This window comes from Erithacus rubecula (genome assembly GCF_903797595.1).
Source record: "Erithacus rubecula genome assembly, chromosome: 4".
NCBI lineage: Eukaryota > Metazoa > Chordata > Aves > Passeriformes > Muscicapidae > Erithacus > Erithacus rubecula.
In genome coordinates this window covers 67,118,026-67,140,633 of record NC_136686.1, presented here as the reverse complement: position 1 = coordinate 67,140,633, position 22,608 = coordinate 67,118,026, and the positions used below count along the sequence as shown (strand labels likewise).

The 22,608-nt window shown below is 43.9% G+C and overlaps 1 protein-coding gene across 2 annotated transcripts in view; it reads left to right on the top strand.

Moving 5' to 3' along the window:
- Positions 1-21,838: 21,838 nt before the first annotated feature.
- CHCHD3 (coiled-coil-helix-coiled-coil-helix domain containing 3) overlaps positions 21,839-22,608 on the top strand; it is a 116,945-nt gene continuing 116,175 nt past the window's right edge. Inside the window, exon 1 of one of the 2 annotated variants that reach the window (XM_079304019.1) lies at positions 21,839-22,001. In XM_079304019.1, the coding sequence (XP_079160145.1) occupies positions 21,921-22,001 (81 nt within the window). In that variant the 5' untranslated portion in view covers positions 21,839-21,920. The remainder of the gene's footprint in view (positions 22,002-22,608) is intronic. The other variant, XM_079304020.1, reaches the window with a different exon arrangement.

Here is a 22,608-nt window from a genome sequence, read left to right as displayed (position 1 = left end):
AATGCTTAATTTTCTTCTGAATTGCTTGGGGGAGTAATTCAGCCAGGGAAAACCCATCCTGTAGTGGACTGATTTCATGGCAAGGTGCATCTATTTTGGGCAAGGTCCTTCTCTTTTTTTGCCAAAATCTGCACCTCATTTTGTGACTGGCACAAATAGCAGCAAAAATTCCAAATATCAACAGGTTTGTTGATATCTTGCTCCTACACACCCCCAGCCCTGACACAGTCACTCATCCCTGAGCATGGGATGTGCTCCCATCCTTCATTCCACCTGCTCTGTGTCATTGCCAGGAATTTGCTGCTTCCACCAGCAGGAATTGAAGCAGTGATGGTGTAACCACAGCAACCTGCCTTGGGGAACATTTGGACCTTGTTGGAACCCAGAAAACAAAGAGTTTTGAGCTTTCTGTGTTTTCTGGCACTGACCCTCTGGAGAACACTGCCTTTGACCTGAAGCCTTAGAGAAACTTCCAAATTTGAGTGATGGAGTTAAAATGATGGATGTGCAGTTTAATAGAAGTGTGTGATTTTATGGTGAAGGGTTTGGAATTTGGGGTTTTTATAACATAGCAATAGATATGGGACAAAATGAAGGTTTTTAAGTAGTGTCTCTTTTTGGTGTCCTTCCTCCTTCTTCTTCATGGTTTCAGGCAGTTTCTGGTTGGACAGTCAATACTACACTAAGGGTCACAAGACTTTGGTTATTAGGTCAAAAGTACAAATAATATAGGTGTTAATTCTCTATTGGACTGTATAGCTTTAAGAGACCTTGTAGCTAAATAAATTTCTCTCCATTTTGCTCACTTCCAGCTGGTGAGATTTAACAAACAACCAAGCCCAAACACAAAAAAAAAAAAAAAAATTAATCTCTGTGTCTTTTAATCCTAACTCTAAGTAAAACAACAACAACAACAAAAAAATCCTCCAAACCAACCACAAATTAAGTGGTGCAAAACACCCACCCTACAGTTACAGTCTGGTTTAATGTGGGTTTAATTGGGGAATAACTAATTCAAGTCAGAGCATCCCCAGCATGGATTCAGCACTGCTGCAAAATTCCATGTTGTGCTACCACCACTTTGAATCCCCAGAATGGAAACACCAAGTGGAATCACCTTGGGAGGAAAAGACAAATGAACATTTCCCAGGCAGAGGAACACATCACATCAAGAACCCGAGGTCTGCATCAAATACACCACAACAATTCCCACTCAGAAAACATCCCAGTTACTCCAATTTATGCTGTGAATTGTGCATTTGCTTCCAGATGAAATGGATTTCAGTTGCCAGGTCTCCATTTAAAGCAGCCACAGAAAAAAAAAAAAAAAAAAAAAAAAAGGAAAAATTGGGTCATTCCACTGGGGAAAAAAAAAAATAAAGCAGTCCTAACCTCTTCTTTAATTTAAGGATCTGAATTTTACAAATTCATAGACAGGAATATAAGAAAAAATATCCCAGCTCACCCCAAAGATTTATCTTGTTCAGTGTCCTGCTCAAACACCCAAGCTCTCCCAGCCTCCAGAAATTTGTAGATAATGAATTTTCTATGTCTTAATTGCCCCTTCAGTGCTTAATGACTTTTGGGGACTTTATCCACCCATGTTTCTGTGAGCTGCAGGGGAAATTTCAGCACCCACCTCTTGCAGGGGGCAGTGTGAGCCTTTCCTTCTCTGCTCTGAACAGTCACCTCCTCATTCCACTGATGTTCCTTTAATTCTTGGCTTAAAAAGTCAGTGAACAACTCACTTTCTCCAAGACCTTAACATTTTTACAGATTTTTTAACATAATTCTCCCTTTCCCCTTATTTTCCCCCCATTTTCCCATACACAGACCTGTGCTACCTCTGTGACCATTCCTGCTGTGGGAGCCACCCCACTGCTCCCCACTGAATCTTTTCCTTCCCTAGAACCTTTTCCTTCCCAAGAATCCTTTCTTTCCCTAGAATCTTTTCCTTCCCAATAATCTCTTCCTTCCTATGAAATCTTTTCCTTCCCATAGAACTTTTTCCTTCCTAAGAACTTTTTCCTTCCCTATCACATTTTCCTTCCAATGTAAATTTTACTTCCCACAGAATCTTTTCCTTCCCATGGAACCTTTTCCTTCTCACAGAACCTTTTCCTTCCCATGTATTTTCCTTCCCATGGAACCTTTTCTTTCCCTAGAATCTTTTCCTTCCCATGAAACCTTTCCCTTCCAATAGAACTTTTTCCTTCCCTATAACCTTTTCCTTCCCAAATAATCTTTTCCTTCCCATGAAACTTTTGCCTTCCCATGTAACCTTTTCCTTCCCATGTAACCGTTTTCTTCCCAAGAATATTTTCTTTCCCTAGAACCTTTTCTTTCCCAAGAATCTTTTCCTTCCCAAGAACCTTTTCCTTCCCATGAAACCTTTTCCTTCCCATAGAACTTTTTCCTTCCTAAGAACCTTTTCCTTGCCACAGAATTTTTCCTTCCCTATCACATTTTCCTTCCCATAGAACCTTTTCCTTCCCATGTAAATTTTACTTCCCACAGAATCTTCTCCTTCCCATGGAACCTTTTCCTTCCCATAGAACTTTTACCTTCCCATGAAACCTTTTCCTTCCTATAGAATTTTTTCTTTCCCACAGAACCTTTTCCTTCCCATGAAACCTTTTCCTTCCAATAGAACTTTTTCCTTCCTAAGAACCTTTTCCTTCCCTATCACATTTTCGTTCCCATAGAACCTTTTTCTTCCCATATAATCTTTTCCTTCCTATGAAACTTTTGCCTTCCCATGTAAATTTTTCCTTCCCATATAACCTTTTCCTTCCCATACAACTTTTCCTTTCCATAGAACCGTTTTCTTCCCACTGAACCTTTTCCTTTCCAAGAATCTTTTTTTCCTCTCAGAACCTTTTTCTTCCCATGTAACATTTCCTTCCCATGTATTTTCTTTCCCATGTATTTTCCTTCCCATGAAACCTTTTCCTTCCCATGTAACCTTTTCTTTCCCTAGAATCTTTTCCTTCCCATGAAATCTTTCCCTTCCAATAGAACTTTTTCCTTCCTAAGAACCTTTTCCTTCCCACAGAACCTTTTCCTTCCCATAAAACCTTCTCCTTCCCATAGAACCTTTTCCAGCTCCACTTTATCCTTCCCAAGACCAGGAATCCAGTGTTATACACACTGCTCATGGCACACACAAAACCCAGAGAAATATTGACAAAATCAAAGCTGTGTTGACCTTCTGTGGCTGCCCAAAGATATGAAGGAGAGGGAATGGTGACAAACTGATCAAGGAAAGAAAATTTGGAAAACACAGTCAAGGATTGATGGTCCCCAGCTTCACTAAAAATCATGAAAATCATAAAGCAGCAGCTGAACATCCCAAAATTTGGCTCCTAGGGAGGAATCAGTTGTCCTGATTAAGGACTTTGCCCTGCCAGGCCCCATACAGACATTTGGGGTAAATTAGGATATCTCTGGTGATATTGCAGGAAAACCTTCAGCACCTGGTCATTCATTTGCCAAATGTTCAGGGATTAGCAGAGGTTAAACAGACTCCATAAATGTCAGATGTCAACAGCAGCACTTTCAGCAATAATAAACTTGAAGCAGAAGAAAGTTCCCTTAAAATATCAACCTTTCACCCAGCAGGGCTCATTCCAGCCTTGCAAAGATGCTGCACATTACTGGCCCATAAATAATGGTAATGAAAAGGTCAAGAAACCTGTTAGGAAAATTCTCACTGCTCGGTGAATGAGCTTGGAAAATCACAGCTGGTGTGAAAATCCAGTGTTACAGCCCTGGTGCTTCTGTGTCCAGTTGTAATTCACAGAGCTAAACCCTGTCCTTGCTCTGAAATGATCTTGAAGTTGCAGTGACTGCACCAGAGTTGGCTCAAGCTGCACTTTTAACCCATTTTTCCTGATCAGCTTAGCTATGTCTTTCAGAAGAAAGTTTTGCTGTTTAAAAAAAAAACTTTCTCTTTCATGGGAAAATTAAAATAAAAAAAAAAATTAAACAAGTATTTTATCTGGAGGCAAAAAAACCCCAACAAACCAACAAAAACAAACCAAAAAAGGATGAAAGAAAATAAAAGTTGTAAGGAGGGTGCAGCACATGCAAGGTCAGGCTCTGCTCCCAGGGGACATGGACAGGGACAGGAGGAGCCTCAGGCTGGATTTTGGGAAAATTCCTTCCCCAAAGGGATTGTCCAGCCCTGGCACAGCTGCCCAGGAGACTCATCCTCCCTGAAAGAGTTAAAAAAATGTGTGGATGTGACATTTGAGGACATGATTTAATGGTGACCACGGTGTTGGGCTGACAGTTGGACTCAATTATCTTTTCCAACCTAAACAATTCCATGATTCTATGAATAAAAACCCATTACTCAATACAAATGATCCAATATGTATTTCCCAACACTGCCAGAAAACAGCATCTCTTTTTTTTTTTTCCTCCTTTTTTCCCTGTTGTTTCCAAACACTGGGAAAACAAGAAGCCACTCAGAATTTACAGCAGGTTTTTTATTTTCCCCCTGTTAGATTGCAATAAAGATTAGGTAGGTCAGTGCTGTGCTGCTCAAAAGTTTATTTACTTCCCACTGTGATTTCTCCTTGAAAGAGTAAGGGCAGGGTAACCTTTGGATCTTCAAAAGCTCTGTCACTGCTGTGATTACTCCAAGAGAAATTTGTGTATTGTTGGGCTGGCAGTGAGTGTTTGATGCCACCAGAGATTCCCATTCACAGCTCAGGTGAGCTGAGAGGAGCTCCTTGGATGTTTCTATCCTGCATCTCATTAATTAATCTGCTCCAGCCAGCTCCTCCTGATCCATTGTAAACTCCCTGCTCATGCAGCCTTATCGACCTGACCCTGGGGAAAATCAATCCTTGTAATCTATCTTATTACATTTAAATATATGTACAGAGCTTGATACAGTACAGCAGCAGTGGGGCTTGGGAGAGGCAGGGGAGGGGAAAAAAAAAATCTGGGAAGGGGGAGGAAAAGTCCTGCAGATCTGCCCCAATTTAGGGTTTTTTTCCAAGTTCAGGTCAATATAAAATGAGAGCAAGGATTTAGGGAAAGGGGTGACATTGATCTCAGGGCAGGGCAAGCACAAGCTGGGAGATAAATTCCCTGAAATCCATGGTTGTGTTCCCAAGGCTGCCAGAGAGTTTGGACAATGCTCCCAGGGACAGGGTGGGATTGTTGGGGTGTCTGCCTGATCCCCTCTAACTCCATATTCCACAAAACACCCTCAGAGTTCATGCTTTTAACTCTGGATTTCCTTGTTATTTTAGTCAAAATAGGTCTTTAAAAGCAAATCTGTTTTTATCCATCAGTCCAATAAAAACTTCATCATTATCCTTCTTTTGTTGTTATTAGATCTGTTTTCATATTGAAGCAGAACTCAATGGATAAGGTGACCTGGATTTCCTCAGAGGTTGTTGTCCAGAGCTGTGGCTGCCCCTGGATCCTGGAATTTTCCAAGACCAGCTTGGACAGGGTTTGGAGCACCCTGGGACAGTGGAAGGTGTCCCTGCCAGGGGTGGCACTGGATGGGATTTCAGGTCCCTTCTCCCCCAAACCATTCCATCATTCTGTGATTAGGCTGACAAAAAAAAAAAAAAAAAAAAAATTTAGAAAAATGATCTGGGGATTTAAAGAATTCACTTTGACCATGGTGGGATTCTTCTTGTAATGTATCCTTGAGGACAAGAAGGAAAATCAACAATCAGGAAGTGTTAATATGGATTTGCCAAGAATAAATAATCCCTGACCAGTTTAACCAGGCTCTTCATGGTGATGTTTTATGGGAGGACTGGAGAGAGGACACTGAAGCAGAAAAATGGAAATAAGGACAAATTTTGATATGAAACTGGTCAGGAATTGGAAGAAGTTTCCCATGAAGTTTGGTCACTGCTGTCCAGGACAAAAGGATGATGTGTGGATAAAGTAGGAATTACATCCAAAAGGGAAATAATTGATTTATTTTCTTTATTTTGACTTGCAGTAAGTGAGAAGCAGAACAGACCCATCAAGGAATCAGGAGTTGATGTGCAGACACCACAAAAACCCTCCAAAGACAGAGGGTGGGTACATTGAGGCTGATTTCTTGAACAGATGGAGCTGTTGGTGTGAGCTGATTTTTTTTGTTAAAAAGAAGTGAATACTTTTAAAAGTGGCCAATGAAAGCCTTGGGGATTTTCCATCTAAGGAAAGCAGCACAGAGTGCTCCTGTCTGGTTTATCCCATTTCTCCTATGTGTTGATTAGAGACAAAAAAATGGGTTTGGTGAACCCAGAAAACCCTTCCTGTGACCCAGCACCATCCAGGGATGGATAAAAACAGGTGCAAGCGCACCAAAAATAATGAGAAAATACCATTTTCTGCACAGCTTAATCCTTTTTTTGCCCCTCTCCTTTGGTTTTTTTTTTTTTTTTTCCCTATGCAGACTTTAGAGAGCAGGGGCAGAGGATGCAAAGGCTTGAACAGAGGCAATGACAAATCTGAGATGCTGCCAGCCCTCCTTCAAGGGCTGGATTGATGTCCCTGCCTCGTGCTCAGACCCAGCTGGGAGAAGGGGAATTAGGCCTTTTCTTTCAATTACTGCTGTTTTGCTCAGGGCCTCCCATTGAAGCCTCCCAGTGGAGAAGTCCCTCTCACTGCTTATAATCTCTGGATTGTATTTGAAAATAAAGCTTTTAATTAAAACTGGCGTTTCTCAGCTTCCCACTGGCAGCCAACATCTGCCTGAGAAGGGATATCTTTTGTGACACTGCTGCTGCAGTGTTAAAGAGAGTAAATAATTCTCCTGCCAGCAGATGGGATGAGCTCCTGCCCACTCAGGGCTGTGAAAGAGCCCTCAGCATTTCCCAGCAGCCAAGGGGTTAATCCAGTGACCTGGCTGGATTCCAGCTGCAGTGATCTCTGTCTCAAATCCCCCACCCTGCAGCTCCAGAGTCATATAATCCCCTGCCCCTGCTCTGTCATTATGGGATCAGAGAATCAGGGGATATCCAGAGCTCTAAGGGATCCACAAGGTTCATCCAGCCCAGCTCCTGCACACACACCCCAAAATCCCACCCTGAGCATCCCTGGGAGTGCTGTCCCACCCCTCCTGGAGCAGCCTTGGGGATGTGCCCATTCCCTGGGGAGTTCTCAGTGCCCAGCACCCTCTGGGGAAGAGCCTGTCCCCAAAATCCAGCCTGGCTCAGTCCCTCACTCCAACTCACCTTGGCTGGCTCATGCACAGCAGCCTTGCCTGGTGGGCTCTTCCCCAAAATCATCTTTCCCCAACTCCAGGGTGCTGCCCCTGCTCTGAAGACAAACCTTGTGCAAAAGGCAATATTTTGGCAGAGTTTTGAGCCCTTACAGCGAGCATTTCAAACTCTGCAACCTCAGTAATGACACAACACTCCCTGCATTATCTCAATTAACACCCAAGGATGAAGAGAGTCTTAATTTTGGCAAAGTCCTTTAAGGGCTTGGACTGCACAATGACACAATTGAATCCTCTTATGACATATTTTAAATATGATGTGAATATTTTTGTGTTCAAAGTGAGGATCTTGACATGGGAGTTAATTTTATTATGCCTCTCCTGAGGGCAAGGGTTTTTTTCCTCTGCTCACAGTTGTGTTTTCTGATGTGGGGTAATCATCTCTCCTCCTCCCTGCACTTCAGGCACTTTGTGCACCAAATCTGTCATGTTCAGCATAATCCTGGTGCAGGAGAATGGGGAGAGGGCAGATGGAAATGACTTCTGGACAATATCTCTGATAGTCACATTGTGCTCTGACTTTTACAAGTTTCATAATATTCTAGAATTCCACCAACCAAAAAAAAAAAAAAAAAAAAGAAAGAAGGGAAAAAAAAAAACAACAAAGCCAGGTGGGAAATGGTGATGATATAACACCAGACAAAAAAAAAAAAAAAAAAAAAAAAAAACAACATCAATTATCCTCCAGAAAAAAAGAAAAAAAAAAAAGAAAAAAAAAAAGAAAAATTCTGGTTTGGGCACTTCCCAAAAGGAATTGAAATGGGATGTGAGGCCTCAGGCCCTGGCTGCCTTTCAGGGAAGGTCATTTAATTAATCCAGCCCCTTTCTGCTGCTGTCAGGGTGTTCTGCCTCCAGAGCAGGACCCTGCTCTGTGCATGGCCTGGACAGCCATTAAAAGATAAGAACTGCAATCTAAATTTGTATAAAGATCTGAATAGACAGGGCCCTAGTTGCATGAAAAAAAAAAAAAGAAAAAGAAAAGCTCAATCAGCATTTGTACTGAAAAAAAGAAGCAGTGACAGAATGTGAATCTTTACACAGGCTCGGTCAGCTGTGGATGTGGCACTTCTGCAAGTTCCCTGATTGACTGGCAGAGAAAATCAGAGCTGAGAACTGGCCTGAACCTGCTTTGTGAGGTGGAAAATGAATGTTGGAGTAAAACTTGTCAAATACTTTGGTTACAAGGGAGTAGGAACAAATCACTCCCACATTTCTTCCTATTTGCAGGTAGAAAATCTCTGCAAAACTCCATTACAAGACTAGACTGGGAAATGAACAGAGACCTGAAACAGATCTTGGATCTCATCAAAATTTACATTTTATATTTTAAAATGGAATCTCCACATCCAAACCTGCCAGTGGTTCAGAGTCTGGGCTGCAGCTGCAGGAATGGGATTTTGGACATCACTTGCAGAAGTCTGTGAGCTGATCCAACACCAAAAGGGCTCAGGACAGCTCTGGACGTGCTGAGCTGGGTGTCCCTGTGACCTCAAATGTCCCCTGAGCTCAGCTCTGGGACACTGCCCAGTAAAAACCAGCCCAGGGTGGGGATGGAGGATGGACACAGCCCTGGGGACACCCAGGAGGGAGGAGAAGAAACCCCCCCATGGGCAGGGGAGGGATCAGGCTGGTGACAGAGATTTTGGAAGGAGAACAAGGTGCATCTCTGTTATCTTAGGGCTGAGATCTCAGGAAACTCTGTCCCTTTTCCCTTGGAGAACAATTCCCAGCTCTGGTTTGGATTTGGGTTTTGCCAGGTACAGATCAAGGGTATCTCAGAGCATCTGTCTGAATCAGAAATATCAGATCCTCATCTTGCTGAGCAGAATTTTCTATTATAGGCAGGAGTGTTATTAAGAAAATGTTCACCTCCTGATATTCCCAAGGGAATTAAACACCTCTCTCACCTCTCTCACATCTCAGCAGCCCTGCAGGCTGAATAGATGCAGGAATTTTACTGCCCTTGGGAACAATCTTTCCCTGAGAACAAAGCCCAACAAACTGTAATTTGGCAGCCAATGTCATCTCCAGCATAATCAAGTATTGACTTAATTAGAAACCCTTTTAAGTGATGCATTGGGAGAAAACCACTTTTTTTTTTTTTTCAAAGTATTCCTCATTTGTAATTATTATTTCACTTGTGAATCTTCCACACTCCATTGAAAATGCCATATGGAAAACAAATTAGTTTGCTACAGTGACTAATGTTTATTGCCCCTGCTGCTCTGAAGTTTTGGGCCAAGTTTTTAAAACATCAGTGCTCTCTCTGGCAAAAGTGCTGGAGAAATTTGGTGTGGAGGAACAAAGTGTAGGAGCAAGACTCCAGGGAACAGCAGCATGTCCCAACTGGGCACTGAGAATATTCCAGGAATATTTTTTTGCCTGAAAACGTTGGATGTGCTGGACAGGAGAGACCTGAAATGCTGCTGCTTTCTCTGAGAGAGGGATGGTGCTCCTGAGCTGCTGGTTTTGGGAAGGTTGTTCTGAGCTGCAGGGCTGGGCAAGGCAGTTGCACCTTTCTTTAGCTGAGTTTCTCCACTTGGAATAATATAATAAATATAATATAATATAGTATAATATAATATAACATAACATATAACATAACATAACATAACATAACATAACATAACATAACATAACATAACATAACATAACATAACATAACATAATATAATATAATATAATATAATATAATATAATGGCTTTGATAGGATAGGGTGGAATAGAATAGAAATAGAATAGAGTAGAGTAGAATAGAATAGAATAGAATAGAATAGAATAGAATAGAATAGAATAGAATAGAATAGAATAGAATAGAATAGAATAGAAATAACATCATATAATATATATCATATCATACCATATCATATCATGCATTCTGCTTGTACTGCACCTGTAGAATAGAATAGAATAGAATAGAATAGAATAGAATAGAATAGAATAGAATAGAAGAGAATAGAATAGAATAGAAATAGCACCATATAATATATATATCATATCATATCATATCATATCATATCATGCATTCTGCTTGTACTGCACCTGTCATTCCAGGCTTGAGCATCTCTGTTTCACTTGGCTCTCCCTTGTTCCTTCAGGATAACACTGAATTATCCTCAGGTGCTTTTTTTCCCCCTCACATGATTCTTCCCTTCCTGTAAGTGCAGGCATTGTTTTTACAGCACAGTGACTCCCAGGGTTATCCTGCTTCCCTTTTCTGAAGCCTGGCCACAAGCTGGACTCTGTCCCACCTTCTGCTGCATTTTCCATGTGCTCTGTCCTGTTTCCAAAGCTTCTTTGTTGGGAATGTTTGGCTTTGCACCACTCACTCACTCAGGCAGAAGTCCCTGGCTCTCCTTCCAGCCATGTCCAGGTTATTGCAAAAACCAGAAAAGATGGGATTTCACTTTTCCTTTCAAATTCTTCCCATGGAGTCAGAAAGGACCATCTGGATCCGAGCAAGCAAGGCCAAACATTCCCAACAAAGCATGTCCATGGAACACACCTGGGTTTATTATTAAAATAAAAAAAAAAATCTGAAAAATGACAACTTTTACATGACCTGAAACAAATTAATACTGTCATGGCTACCATAAAACCTTTACAACCCCATTTACCATCCCCTACCACAATTCCTATAGAATAGAAAATTATTGTAATAAACTTTAAAAATTCTATTTTTACAATTCCCTTAACAAAACAAGACAAATTTACATTCACAGTACTGACAATTAACCATTCCAAGCCAACACAAAAATATCAGTGAAAATTTCTTCCCCAAGACATGCAAAACTCACCTATTTATCAGTGCAATTAAAGGAGAGTTTTTTGATTCCTGTGCTCTGGGAATTTAATGGAATTCTGATCAAAGTTTCCATGGCACAGTCCTGCCCGAGCAAGCTCAGTTCCTGGAATTCCCACTGGAGAGGTGACATTTGGAGGATGCCAATGGGATGTGTGCTGATAAAAAACATGAGGATTGGGAATGGAGATCAAGGGAAACAACTTTTCCACCCAAAATCAGGAGCACAAAGTCTTGGAGAGTGTGAGATCTGCTCAGGACTAAGGACTCCAGGCTTTGGACTGTTTGTATCATCATTAGGTATTATTTATTACTAATAATATATTAATCACTGCTTGGAGGACAGGACAGTTGGCAGCAGTGACTCTATTAGCCAAAATTATGAGTGTTTCAAAACACCATCTGTTGCTGGTTACCTCGAAGGCACAAAAATAGAAACCCAATTTGCATACTGGACTGTGCTGAGGACACACTGCTGGGCACAGGCTCTGTGATTGAGGAGGAAATTGCCTCTTGCTGTTCCCATTTGTGTCTGTCTGGACCTCCTGCCTCCCCCTTCCAATGGATTCCAATGCTCCTGTCAGCTTCTGCATCTCTGCAGAGTGGAATCATTTATTTACCAACCCCAAATAGAAATACAGGATAAAAATCTATCCAGTTATCACAGGTCAACACATCATCTGGAGGGAAATGCACTCTGCTGCTGTTACCTCAGAAATCTTTGGAATAAAAGGGAATATACAAATTTAAGTTTCCTATTCAGGACTAAACCCCTGCATTAAAAACATCCAGGACACAAGACATGTCCTTTAACAGGAAACCCTGGTAATGTGGCAAAGTAAAGCACTTGAAAATTAGGGAATGCCAGATTGATTGTTGCCATGGAGAAGTCCTTGAGAGCATTAATCACAGCCTGGAGAGCTGGGATTGGAGAGTGAGCAGAAAAGAAAAGTGTGGGGCCAGGGTGTGGAACACCCACCCTGTTATCCCAGCAGGGAAGGGATGTGTCCTGCAGGAGGAAGCTCTGCTTTAACATTCCCCCTGCACAGACCCTGCAAGGGATCAGCAAAGGGAGCTGGTGGAGCACAGCATGGGGCTGGGAATAATCGTGGAGCAGGGATGGGATGGGGATGGGCATCACACCAGGTGCTCAGGGTGCTCCACATCTGCTCAGACTGGAAACTCTGAGGAACTCTCAGCTCTGCCAGGGGCTGTGTGATCCCCAGCCAGACACTCTCCTGCTCTGGGCCTTGCTTTATGTGCCTGTAAAATTGGGATAAAAGTGCTTCACTTTACAAATGCTGTTGTGGGCAAAATGTTATTCAATACCAATTATGAATTTATACATTATATATTACATATTATGTGTTATAGGGGTGCATTTCTCAATGTAAATTAAAGATTTTTGGAACCATAACCATAGAAATACAGAACAGTTTGGGTTGGAAGGGAACTTAAAGTACTTTTAATTCCAACCCCCTGCCATAGGTAGGGACACATTCCAGCATCCCAGATTGCTCCAAATCCAAATCCTGTCCAGCCTGGCCTTGGACACTTCCAGGGATCCAGGGACAGCCACAACCTTGATAAAAGAGGTTGTGTGAGAACAAGAATTGGAGATGGAAACACAAAATGTCCTTCCTCAATGTGTGACTCATAAACAATTTCCTCTTATTTGCACAGCTCAGCCCAAATATCTACACCACAACAGCCCAAAAATAATTTAGAACTGTTAAATGTTTAATGATGGGAGGGGGAAAAGCTTACACAGGGTAGTGTCAGGTGTATCAGACAGAAATGGTGCATTAGCAGAGATGATTCTGAGCCCCAGACCTGGACACAGCTCACAGGTGGGGTCACAAAACTGCATTTTGGGTGTTGTCTTTGTTTCCTCTCCCTGCTTTGTTACTTCTTCCCCATTCCAGCTGATTAAAAAAGATCCATCTCTTTTCACTGCCCTCTGATGTGAACACTGGCTGCCCTTTACTCCCACTCAGGTTTAATATTCCCAAATTTTATTAACCAGTTATTTACAAACTGCCAAATCAAACAGATTAGCAAGCAAGACTGAAAACAAGACAAAAGATCCTGTGTTAGTGTCTGACTGAGTAAATAATCTGCTTGGGTCATGCATAATTAAATAGTTTGCTGTTTCACCATTCCTGATCATCCTGGCAAATAACACACAACTCTGGGTTTTGCTTGGATTGCCTCAGTTGCACACACAAGCAGTTGAGTGCATGATTTCTTCCAGAAAGGAAAAGAGCAAATTTCACAGAACAATCCTCTGGAGAAGCTGGCAACCTCCCCACACAAACCTGAGAGCACTGGGATGTGTGAGTGGAACATCAGAGATAAAACCCTTCCCCAATAAAGGATCAAACATCTGCAGAAACATGGCATGATCCAGCTTCCCCCAGTATGAATCCACAACAGCTGCTACAGACAGAAATATTCATTTTAGGTTGGTTTATTTTATCTTAATAGAAATCTGATTAAGAAAATAATTTAGGAATATGTTTAGTTTTAATCTGTTAGATCTGCTGAGGTACCAGCAAAGGCAAAAGGTTCCTTGTCAAAAGTTGTGCCAAAGGAAAGGACAACCAAAGCTCTTTTCCACTTTGATTCCCACAATTCTTTTTTATGCTGTTTTCCCATTTCAGGCTCATCATGGAAGGGCCACTGCTCCCTCCCTGTTAGGGTGAGCAGGGATTTCATCCAGCTCACACTAAAAGCTCCACTGGGCAAAAACTGGAGTGCCAGGATGCTTTGAGGCATCTGAGGCTCAGCCAGCTCCCATTTCTGGGAATCACAGAATTTTCCGGGATGGTTTGGATTGAAGGGATCTTACAGCCCATCCAGTGCCATCCCTGCCATGACAGGGACATTTCCACTGTCCCAGGCTGCTCCAAACCCTGTCCAGCCTGGCCTTGGACACTTCCACAGATCCAGGGCAGCCACAGCTTCTCTGGGTACCCTGTGCCAGTGTCATCACCTTCCCAGTAAAGGATTTCTTCCTAAAATCACATCTTCAGCAGGTGTCTGAGACCACCAGTAAGACAGCACAGTTCCCCAAATTCCCCCTGCTGTTCCCACAATGTCCCCAACCCAATCTGAGCAGACACCTGAGTTTCCAGAGCAGATACAGAATAATTGATGATTTTGACAGGGACAGGATTTTTAGCACTGACAGGATTTTTAACACCAGTGGAGAACCCATCAGTAAATCCACTTTGCCCTCCTGCCACGAGGTTTCCAACTCCTGAAGGAGAGCTGGCTCCAGGCACCCAGGGTGGACACAGAGGATTTACTTTTCCTTCATCTTTGTCCCAAATCCTTACAGATTTCTCCCATAAAATTGATTTCTCCTCCTTTAACACCCATCCTCTGTTACACTTCCTTCTGTGAGGTTGAAAAGCTCCAATATTTTCTCCTTGTGGAAGTGTTTCAGCTGTGGAATAAAACAACCCATCATTCATCTTTCAGTCAAGGCAGAAGCACTGAACTCCCTGACTCACTGTCAAGCTTTATTTCAACCACTGAGTTGTTTCCTGGGCTCATATCCACAGTGCACCAACTTATGGGATACATTTTTGGGGCAGAATGTCATCACTGGTGTCCCTCATGCTGCATTCAGAGGGAAATCCACTTCCTTCAATTAGTCACCGTTCTCCTGAATTGTTTAATCTCCTCTTTAATTATCATGGCACTTTAACAACAGAGCTGTCAGCCTGTTGGAAAATTTACTATTGGAAAAGCAAACAGTGCCAGTGGAGTAACCTGGATGGCAAACAGAGACTTTTCCCTGCTGATTCCCACAGGCTGGGTCTTGTTTAAAGCTCCTATAATGAGCTGAAGGAAATACAGGCACATTTCAATTAAAGAACCACCATCTCCCTGGGGAAAGCTCTCCAAGAAAATTGTGTAAAGAAACAATCTGACTGCTCTCCATTTTGGGTTTGGATACACGGAATTAAGGTCTCTTGAAGAATAAAATATTTCTGGCATTAGGCAATGTGGAGCAAAGTGGTGTTGATCTATTTTTCTCTAATAAACTTCAGGCCACTGGATTAACCAAGGGTTTCACTTTCCCCCAAAGATCAACCCTAAGACTGAAGCTTGAATTTCCCTGTAGAAATGGAGGGGTTTCAATGAATGAATATCCAGCACTGCTAAGAATTGTTTTTTCTTTTGAACACTAAACTAGCAAAACCTCTGAAGAATTTTACATTAATCCTACTCCATTTTTAAGCTGTATCCTACACAATTTTAAAGTTGCATCCTACAGCATTAAGTTTCCTATTTAGTTGACAAGCAGTTGTTTCACACATTGTTGGACATGTTGGACAGCCTGAACAAGATGCATTATAAAAAAAGTCTATTTTAGTGACAGTGGAGGTGATGTCCCAATATCCTCTCATGTCTGCTGAAGGACTGGGAATGGGATTCAGGACAAGAGCAGCGTGGAAGAGATAAATGATAAATAAAGAGACAAGGCACAGAACATTTAATTACAGCAGGGTGAAAACTGTTGTATGTGTATCCAAGCAAGTGTTTGTATCCTGATTTTTTCAGACCCCCTTTCCTGCATTACTGGGGTCAGTAAAGACTTCCCCATCCTCTGTGACTTTGCAGCTTTCCCCCATGTGTTCCCTCAAGGAGATCCCACCTTGCACATTGGAAAAAAATAATTCCTCTTCTAATTTTTCCTTTCTTTTCTTTGCCTCTGGAACCACAGCAATTCCCATGTCCCCATGGACACCCAGTGCCTCTTCCACGTTTCCATGGAGCTCACCATGACCACGCTGCTCTTTCCCCCTGTGCACACCAGACCAGGCTGCTGAGAAAGCACAAAAAAAAAATAAATAAACAGAGATATCAGATCATGTCTTCCAGAGAGGAATTCTGCAGAATTCTGCAGTTCAGCCTCCCCACCAAAAAAAAAAAAAAAAAAAAAAAAAAAAAAGAGGTGTTTAACGATGCAGTGAATATTAACTGAGATAACTTCAAATCTGTCTCTCTGTTCAGACAGACAATGATCAAAACCCTGCTGGTCAAAGAGCAGCTCCCAGGCCCTGTGACTCAACACCAGCCACTCTGAATGCAAGTGCTGAGCCCTTGATGCTCCCTGCAGGAGGCTCTGGATGTGTCCTGGACGATGCTCCAGCCCAGCCAAGTCCTCTGATGAAAAACTCCACGGGAGGCAGAGCCTGATGAAGGTCAGGGAACATTGGAGCTGACATTGATGTTAAACATTAAATCCTCTTGCTTTTGTGCCTGAGAAGGTGGAGCCCAGCTTGGTGCTCAGCCCAGGCACAGGAGACCACCCCTGACAGGGCTGAACCCATGGAGCTCCTTGTGGCATCCAGTGCATCCACTCTGCTGGAAACAGACACTAAAAAACTCATTTTTGAAGTCCCTTGATCCTTTCTGACTGTTAACAAGACAAAAACCCCCAATACACAAATTTAATTCAATAATTTATTTGTGCTGAGGAATGGAGGAGAAGTCTTCCCTAAAGTTCATGTTTTGGGTGCTGGAATGAAGCTTAATTTAAGATTAGAAGAAATTTGTCTGTGCTTGGGAATGTCAGGATTTATTCACACAGTGATTGTTGGGAATGGATCAAATCAGGTCACTTTTTTTGGTCACTCATTCAGTAATTAGGCTCAAGTTCATCAACTCAAGAGAAAATACAGATAAGATATGTTTGGGAAAGAATTTTTATTGCTCCAAAGATTTAATATTCAGACATTATAGACTTGAGTAAATGATAATTGTGTTTCTAACTCTACATTTAATAAATGGACCATGGAAAAGGAAAGAAAAAAAAAAGATGTGTGAGCAGTGGGAAGAAAAAGCAGGAAATGAGGCCATGAATCAAATGTGGACTTGGAGATGACAGTTGGGCTGGCTACAAATCCCACAGCTCACTTGCTGCTGATGGAAACCACACCAGTCAGATAAAAGGATATCAACATAAATTATCACAGATTAATGTGACATTATGTTAATATATCACTCTTTGAAGTCCATAGGTAAATCTGGGGGTCCTGAATGTAACACATTAGGCACTGAACTCATATTTTCTTTTTATTTTTTTGCTCAAAAAGAAAAATTCATCATTGATCAGAGTGTGAACCTAGCAGGAACTGAAACCTGTGCCATCAGCACCAGGGGTTGGCACAGCAGGGGTTGGTGCCAAAGTCCTGAACAAGGATCAGGCTGGGGGAAGATTGGGTGGAAAGAGAGAAACTTGGGGGTGTTGTGGGTGAGAGCTGGACATGCCCTGATGGGCACTGAGAGCCAGAATCCCCTGTGGGCAGCAGGGGAGGGAGGGGAGGGCTCTGCCCCTCTCAGGTGAGACCTCACCTGCAGAGCTGGGAACAGCAGCAGAAGAATGTGGAGCTGCTGGAGCAAATCCAGAGGAATCCATGGAGCTGCTCCAGGGCTGGAACCAGGCTGGGAGAGCTGGGGGTGCTCATCTGGAGAGGGGAAGGATCCAGAGAGAGATTCCAGCACATTCCAGGGGATCCAGGAGAGCTGGAGAGGGACTGGGGACAAGGGATGGAGGGACAGGACCCAGGGAATTGGGAAAGGGGAGATTGGGGCAGGAATTGCTGGGCTGGCATTGCCAGAGAATCCCTGGATCCCTGCAATGCCCCAGCAAGGATTGGAGCAGCCTGGGATGCTGGAGGTGTCCCTGCCATGAGCTTTGAGCTCCTTCCCAGCCAAGGCAGCCCAGGATTCTGGGATTCAGGACACTCAGCATCCATCCAGAGGGGTTTGGATGGACAGTGGGCATGGAAAAGAGAGGAAAAGGGAAGGGAGAGCCTTGATGGTTCCCTGAGATTGCAAGTGAAGGCCCTGGATCCATCAATGCCTTGGAGAGGAGATGGATCCAATGGGAGGTTGTGGAGAGCTGGGAATTGGCAGCCTGGAGAAGGGAAGGATCCAGGGAGAGCTTCCAGCACATTCCAGGGGCTGGAGGGGCTGCAGGAGAGCTGGAGAGGGACTGGGGACAAGGGATGGAGGGACAGGACCCAGGGAATTGGGGAAGGGGAGATTGGGGCAGGAATTGCTGGCTGGGCTGGAATTCCCAGAGAAGCTGTGGGAACCCCTGGCAGTGTCCCAGGCCAGACTGGACAGGGCTTGGAGCAGCTGGGACAGTGAAAAGTGTCCCTGCCATGGCAGCTAAATGGTCTTGAAGGTTCCAACCCAAACCATTCCTGACTGTCTGCATTCCACATTTCCTCGTGCAATCCCATCTCCAGCAGAAGGTTCCATGTTCTGTGCCACAGCAAAGAGCCTTTCCCACCCTGTGAGACTTTGCAGATATCCCTGCAGCTTTCAGTGGCAGCTGAGGAAGAGCTGAGCACCAATCCCAGCCCTTCCACACTCAACATATCCACGGATAAGACATGGACAAGGGACACCTGGCAAAGTCACCCTGTGCATCAGCGTGACAGTGACTGAGCAGGACAAAACCTGACAGCAGGAGTGCAATGAGCCATCAGCACCTCCCCTACCCAGGCTTTCCATGGCATTTTAAAATTCCTGACACAAGAGCCTGCATTTTAATAGTTATTTGTTCCTGGGCTCGTGAGGATTTATTTGGGAATACCTGGCAAGGCTGTCCTTCAGTACTGGTTGAGTAGGTTTGAAAAAAAGGAGTATTGAGTGGTAGAAGAAATATTTCTGCCACAATGGAAAATGTTCAGACAAGGACAAACAGGATTGGAAAAGAGTGTTGTGTTTTAACAAAGAATCAGGCATTTATAACCTGGCCATAAAAATGGAAAATGTGGAAAAGCACATGGCAACACAAAGAGTGAAAGCTTTGAACCTAAAAATAAAATAACAATAATAGTAATAATAATAATAATAATAACCTAACCATTGTTTTGGGCACTGTGAGGCCCCACCTCAATTCCTGTGTTCAGTTTTGGGATGCTCATGACAAGGAGGACATTGAGGGGCTGGAGAATATCCAGGGCAGGGAATGGAGCTGGGAAGGGTTTGGAGAACCAGGAAAAGCTGAGGGAGCTGGGAAGGGGCTGAGGGAGCTGGGAAGGGGCTCAGGCTGGAGAAAAAGGGGATCAGGGGGGAGTTTGTGGCTCTGCACAAGTCCCTGACAGAAGGGGACAGTCCCAGGAACAGGGACAGGAGGAGAGGGAACAGCCTCAGGGTGGGACAGGGGAGGACAGGGTGGATTTTGGGGAAAATTCCTTCCCAAAATTTGTTGGGAATGCCCAGCCCTGTCACAGCTGTCCAGGGCAGGGGTGGACTCCTCATTCCTGCAGGGATTCCAAAGCCCAGTGGATGTGGCACTTGGGGACATGGGGCACTGATGGCCTTGGCAGTGCTGCGAATGGTCAGACTTTATTTTAAAGGGCTTTTCCAAGCTTTCCTGTGATTCTCTGATTTGAAGTTCTTGCTTCTTTTCCAGATTCTCAATTCAATACCAGTTTGAGATGGATTTTCTGCTTGCACATGTCTGAAGTGGGTTCAGATCAATCAACATCAGAAGCAATTAATAGATGCATATTGATTGTTACACTTTTATTTGCCCTTCTGATTTTCTGTTGTCTTTTTCCCTGGTAGAAATCCACTCTGAAGGCAACTCCTACAATCCCATGCACCACAATCACACTACTCTTTAAAATAAGCACATTATTGATGTGCACATATAAAATGTTCCACTTTCACACAGCACAACCTCCCTTTCTATTTGCAAATTGCTCCTGAGAGTTGTGAGCTGGTCAGGAGTTTATTTGCCAGTAGTTAACAAATAATTTTTGAACTGCAGATTTGTTGTAGCTTTTTCCAACATTAATTTCTAATAGGTTTTGTTTTTTGTTTTTGTTTTTTTTTTTTTTTTTTCCCATCTAGCAATACCCTCAAAAGAGCTCTCCAATAGGGCTGACAGTCCACAGAGAGAAGCTCCTGACATATAGATAGCCCTGGCCTGCAGCAAGGAGTCTTTCATTTCCACCTATTACAGGGGAGCCATAAATTCTGGGGTACCTCAGTCCTGCTCTTTCCACTGCCACTGAACTTCCCAGACACAGCAAAATGACCCAAAGCCATTTTCAGATTTAATTCTGCCCATTTGTCCCTTTTCTTTCCCCCCTCTGCTGAAAACTCTGCATATGTTCTGTAATTTCCAGCCATAGAAAACAATCATAAAAAGCCTCTGGTAGGAAAGAGCTGTTGTTTAAAACCTTAATTCCTAAATATAAATCTTTCTGTTCAGTGAGGCAAGGATTGTGTCTGGACTCTGCCAAATATCTTGGGAAGAGCTGCTCTGATTTGGAGCTGAGCATTTCCACAAGTTCCATCACTCACTGAATAAACACAATTTGACCCTTTAAAAACATTCCCAGAGGAGAAAAAAATAAAGAAAACTCAACGCTACCAGTTTATTGGTGCTCAGAATGAAGACAGAGAGCTCCACACTTATCCCCTGAAAGAAAACCCACAATTCTAGGGATGGTGAATTCTTAACAGTGCCCCCTCATAGAAAGTGGTTTAACATCTATAAAAACAGCCCATAAACATCATGTCACACCCCTCAGGAGAACAGCTTCATGCCCTTGAAATATTCCCCAGCAATTTTTATCAGCCAAGGCTCCAGCAATATCTTAAACCCCAAGGAAGGCAGCCACTGCAGACACCTTTATATCCAAATAAAAATGGTTTGAAAATGGATCAAAGGGCAGGAGCAGCTGTGTTGATGCTGCTGGTGGTGTTGGTTTGGAGGCAGAGAAATGAGAAGTGTCAGCTCACACAGGCTGCAAAATGGGATTATTGTGGGATTGTTGTGGTTTTTCACCTTGGGACAAAGGGGAGGGCAAGGTTTTGGTACCACTGTGGTGCAAATAGGCTTTCCCTCCTTAAGCAAAGAAATTAAAGACTTGGAAGGGGAAAAGAAGCAAAGAGAAAGTTTCCCAAATATCATGGTTGTTGTTATTTGTTAGCATTTGACCCAGCAGAAAATACAGGACTTCAGGAGATAAAAAAAGAAGTGCACAGAGTGGTCAGATCCAGATGCAGTTCATCTTGTAGGCTGAAAAGACAATTTGTTAATAACATTATTAATCTATTGGAAAGAAAATTACATGCCTGAAGGGGTGGTGCTAATGGGAATTTCATGTGGAAAAGGGGATGTTATAAATGAGAAACAAAAGTCTCAATATTCAGCAAAATTGAGATTGCTTTATTTTATATAGACAGAGCAAGCAGTGCTGGGGATACATGGGAGCCACTGCTCTACCCAAGTTTGGTTTGCAGCTCCCTTTTATACCACGGTTTCCTTGCAGGCATCAATAATTATTTTTTTGTTGTCATAATTTTGCCAGGTAAGCAGTGGTGGTCTGGGGGATCGCTGGATGATGTGAGTCTCTAGATAATTTGTCAAATCCCACAGATAACCATCAGGTCTTGGTAGATAGTATTCATAACAAGGGGGTTTAAAACAAAACGAATCCTCCTCAGAGGATTTTCTGGCAGTTGTTCCGTTACCCCACAGATTCAGGGACGGACGGGACTACATTACCCATAAGGCACCGCGCGGACGGACAGCCCCGCCTCTTCCTTTCTGTCCGCGGAGCATCACGGGACTTGTAGTCCTCGCGCCCCTCGTGAAGTTCGTCCCGAAAAAGTTCCCGCACCTTTCCGGGTACCTGTCGCTCCCCAGCAGGGGGGCTGCGCCGTTTCCATGGCGACGCGCGGGCTCGGCCAATAGGCAGCGGCGTTGTACGGGCAGGAGCGCGCGGCCGGCCAATAGGAAGCGGCGTTGCTGCGGGGCGCGCTGGCAGCGCGCTCGCCGAGTCTCCTTGGGGCCCGTCCGTGTGTCCGCGGGCCGAGATGGGCGGCGGCGGCAGCACCCGGCGCGTCACCTTCGAGGCGGACGAGAATGAGAACATCACCGTGGTCAAGGGCGTGCGGGTGAGCGCGGGGCCGGCCCGGGGCTTGGCCTGGCCCCGGCTCCCCTTCCCACTCTGCCTCTCCCTCCCCCGCGTCCCTGTCCCCGCTCCTGTGGCGCTTCCCTCGCTCTCCCGCAGTGATTTCCCCTCTCCGCAGCCCAGCGGGGGTTCGGAGCCCTGTGCCCCGCCTGCTGACCCGTCCTGGGGGGAATCTGTGCCTGCAGGGCCGGCTTTGCCTTTCCCTGACCTCCACACGCCGCTCCTCCCTTGCCCATGTGCTGCTCCCTGCGCCCGATTCTCCCTGCTCCTCAGCGGCCACAGCGACATTTGGGGACATTAAACGACATCCTGCCATCACAAGGGCACCTTCAATATCCCGGCTTGCTCCAAATCCCGTCCAGATTGGTTTTGGACGCTGCCAGAGATGGGGCAGCCACATCCACTTCCAGGGCGGGAGGCAGGAATGTCACCTCTGCTGTCTCTAATGTCCTAGGAAGTTTTTCCATATCAGGAGTGATAAAAACTTATCATTTATTGCTGCTTTTAAGGAAGAGAGGTGCAGGAGGAGCCCCGAGAGTTCATTCTGTTGCAGCAAACCGATATCTTCCATCTCTGGTTATTTAATGCTC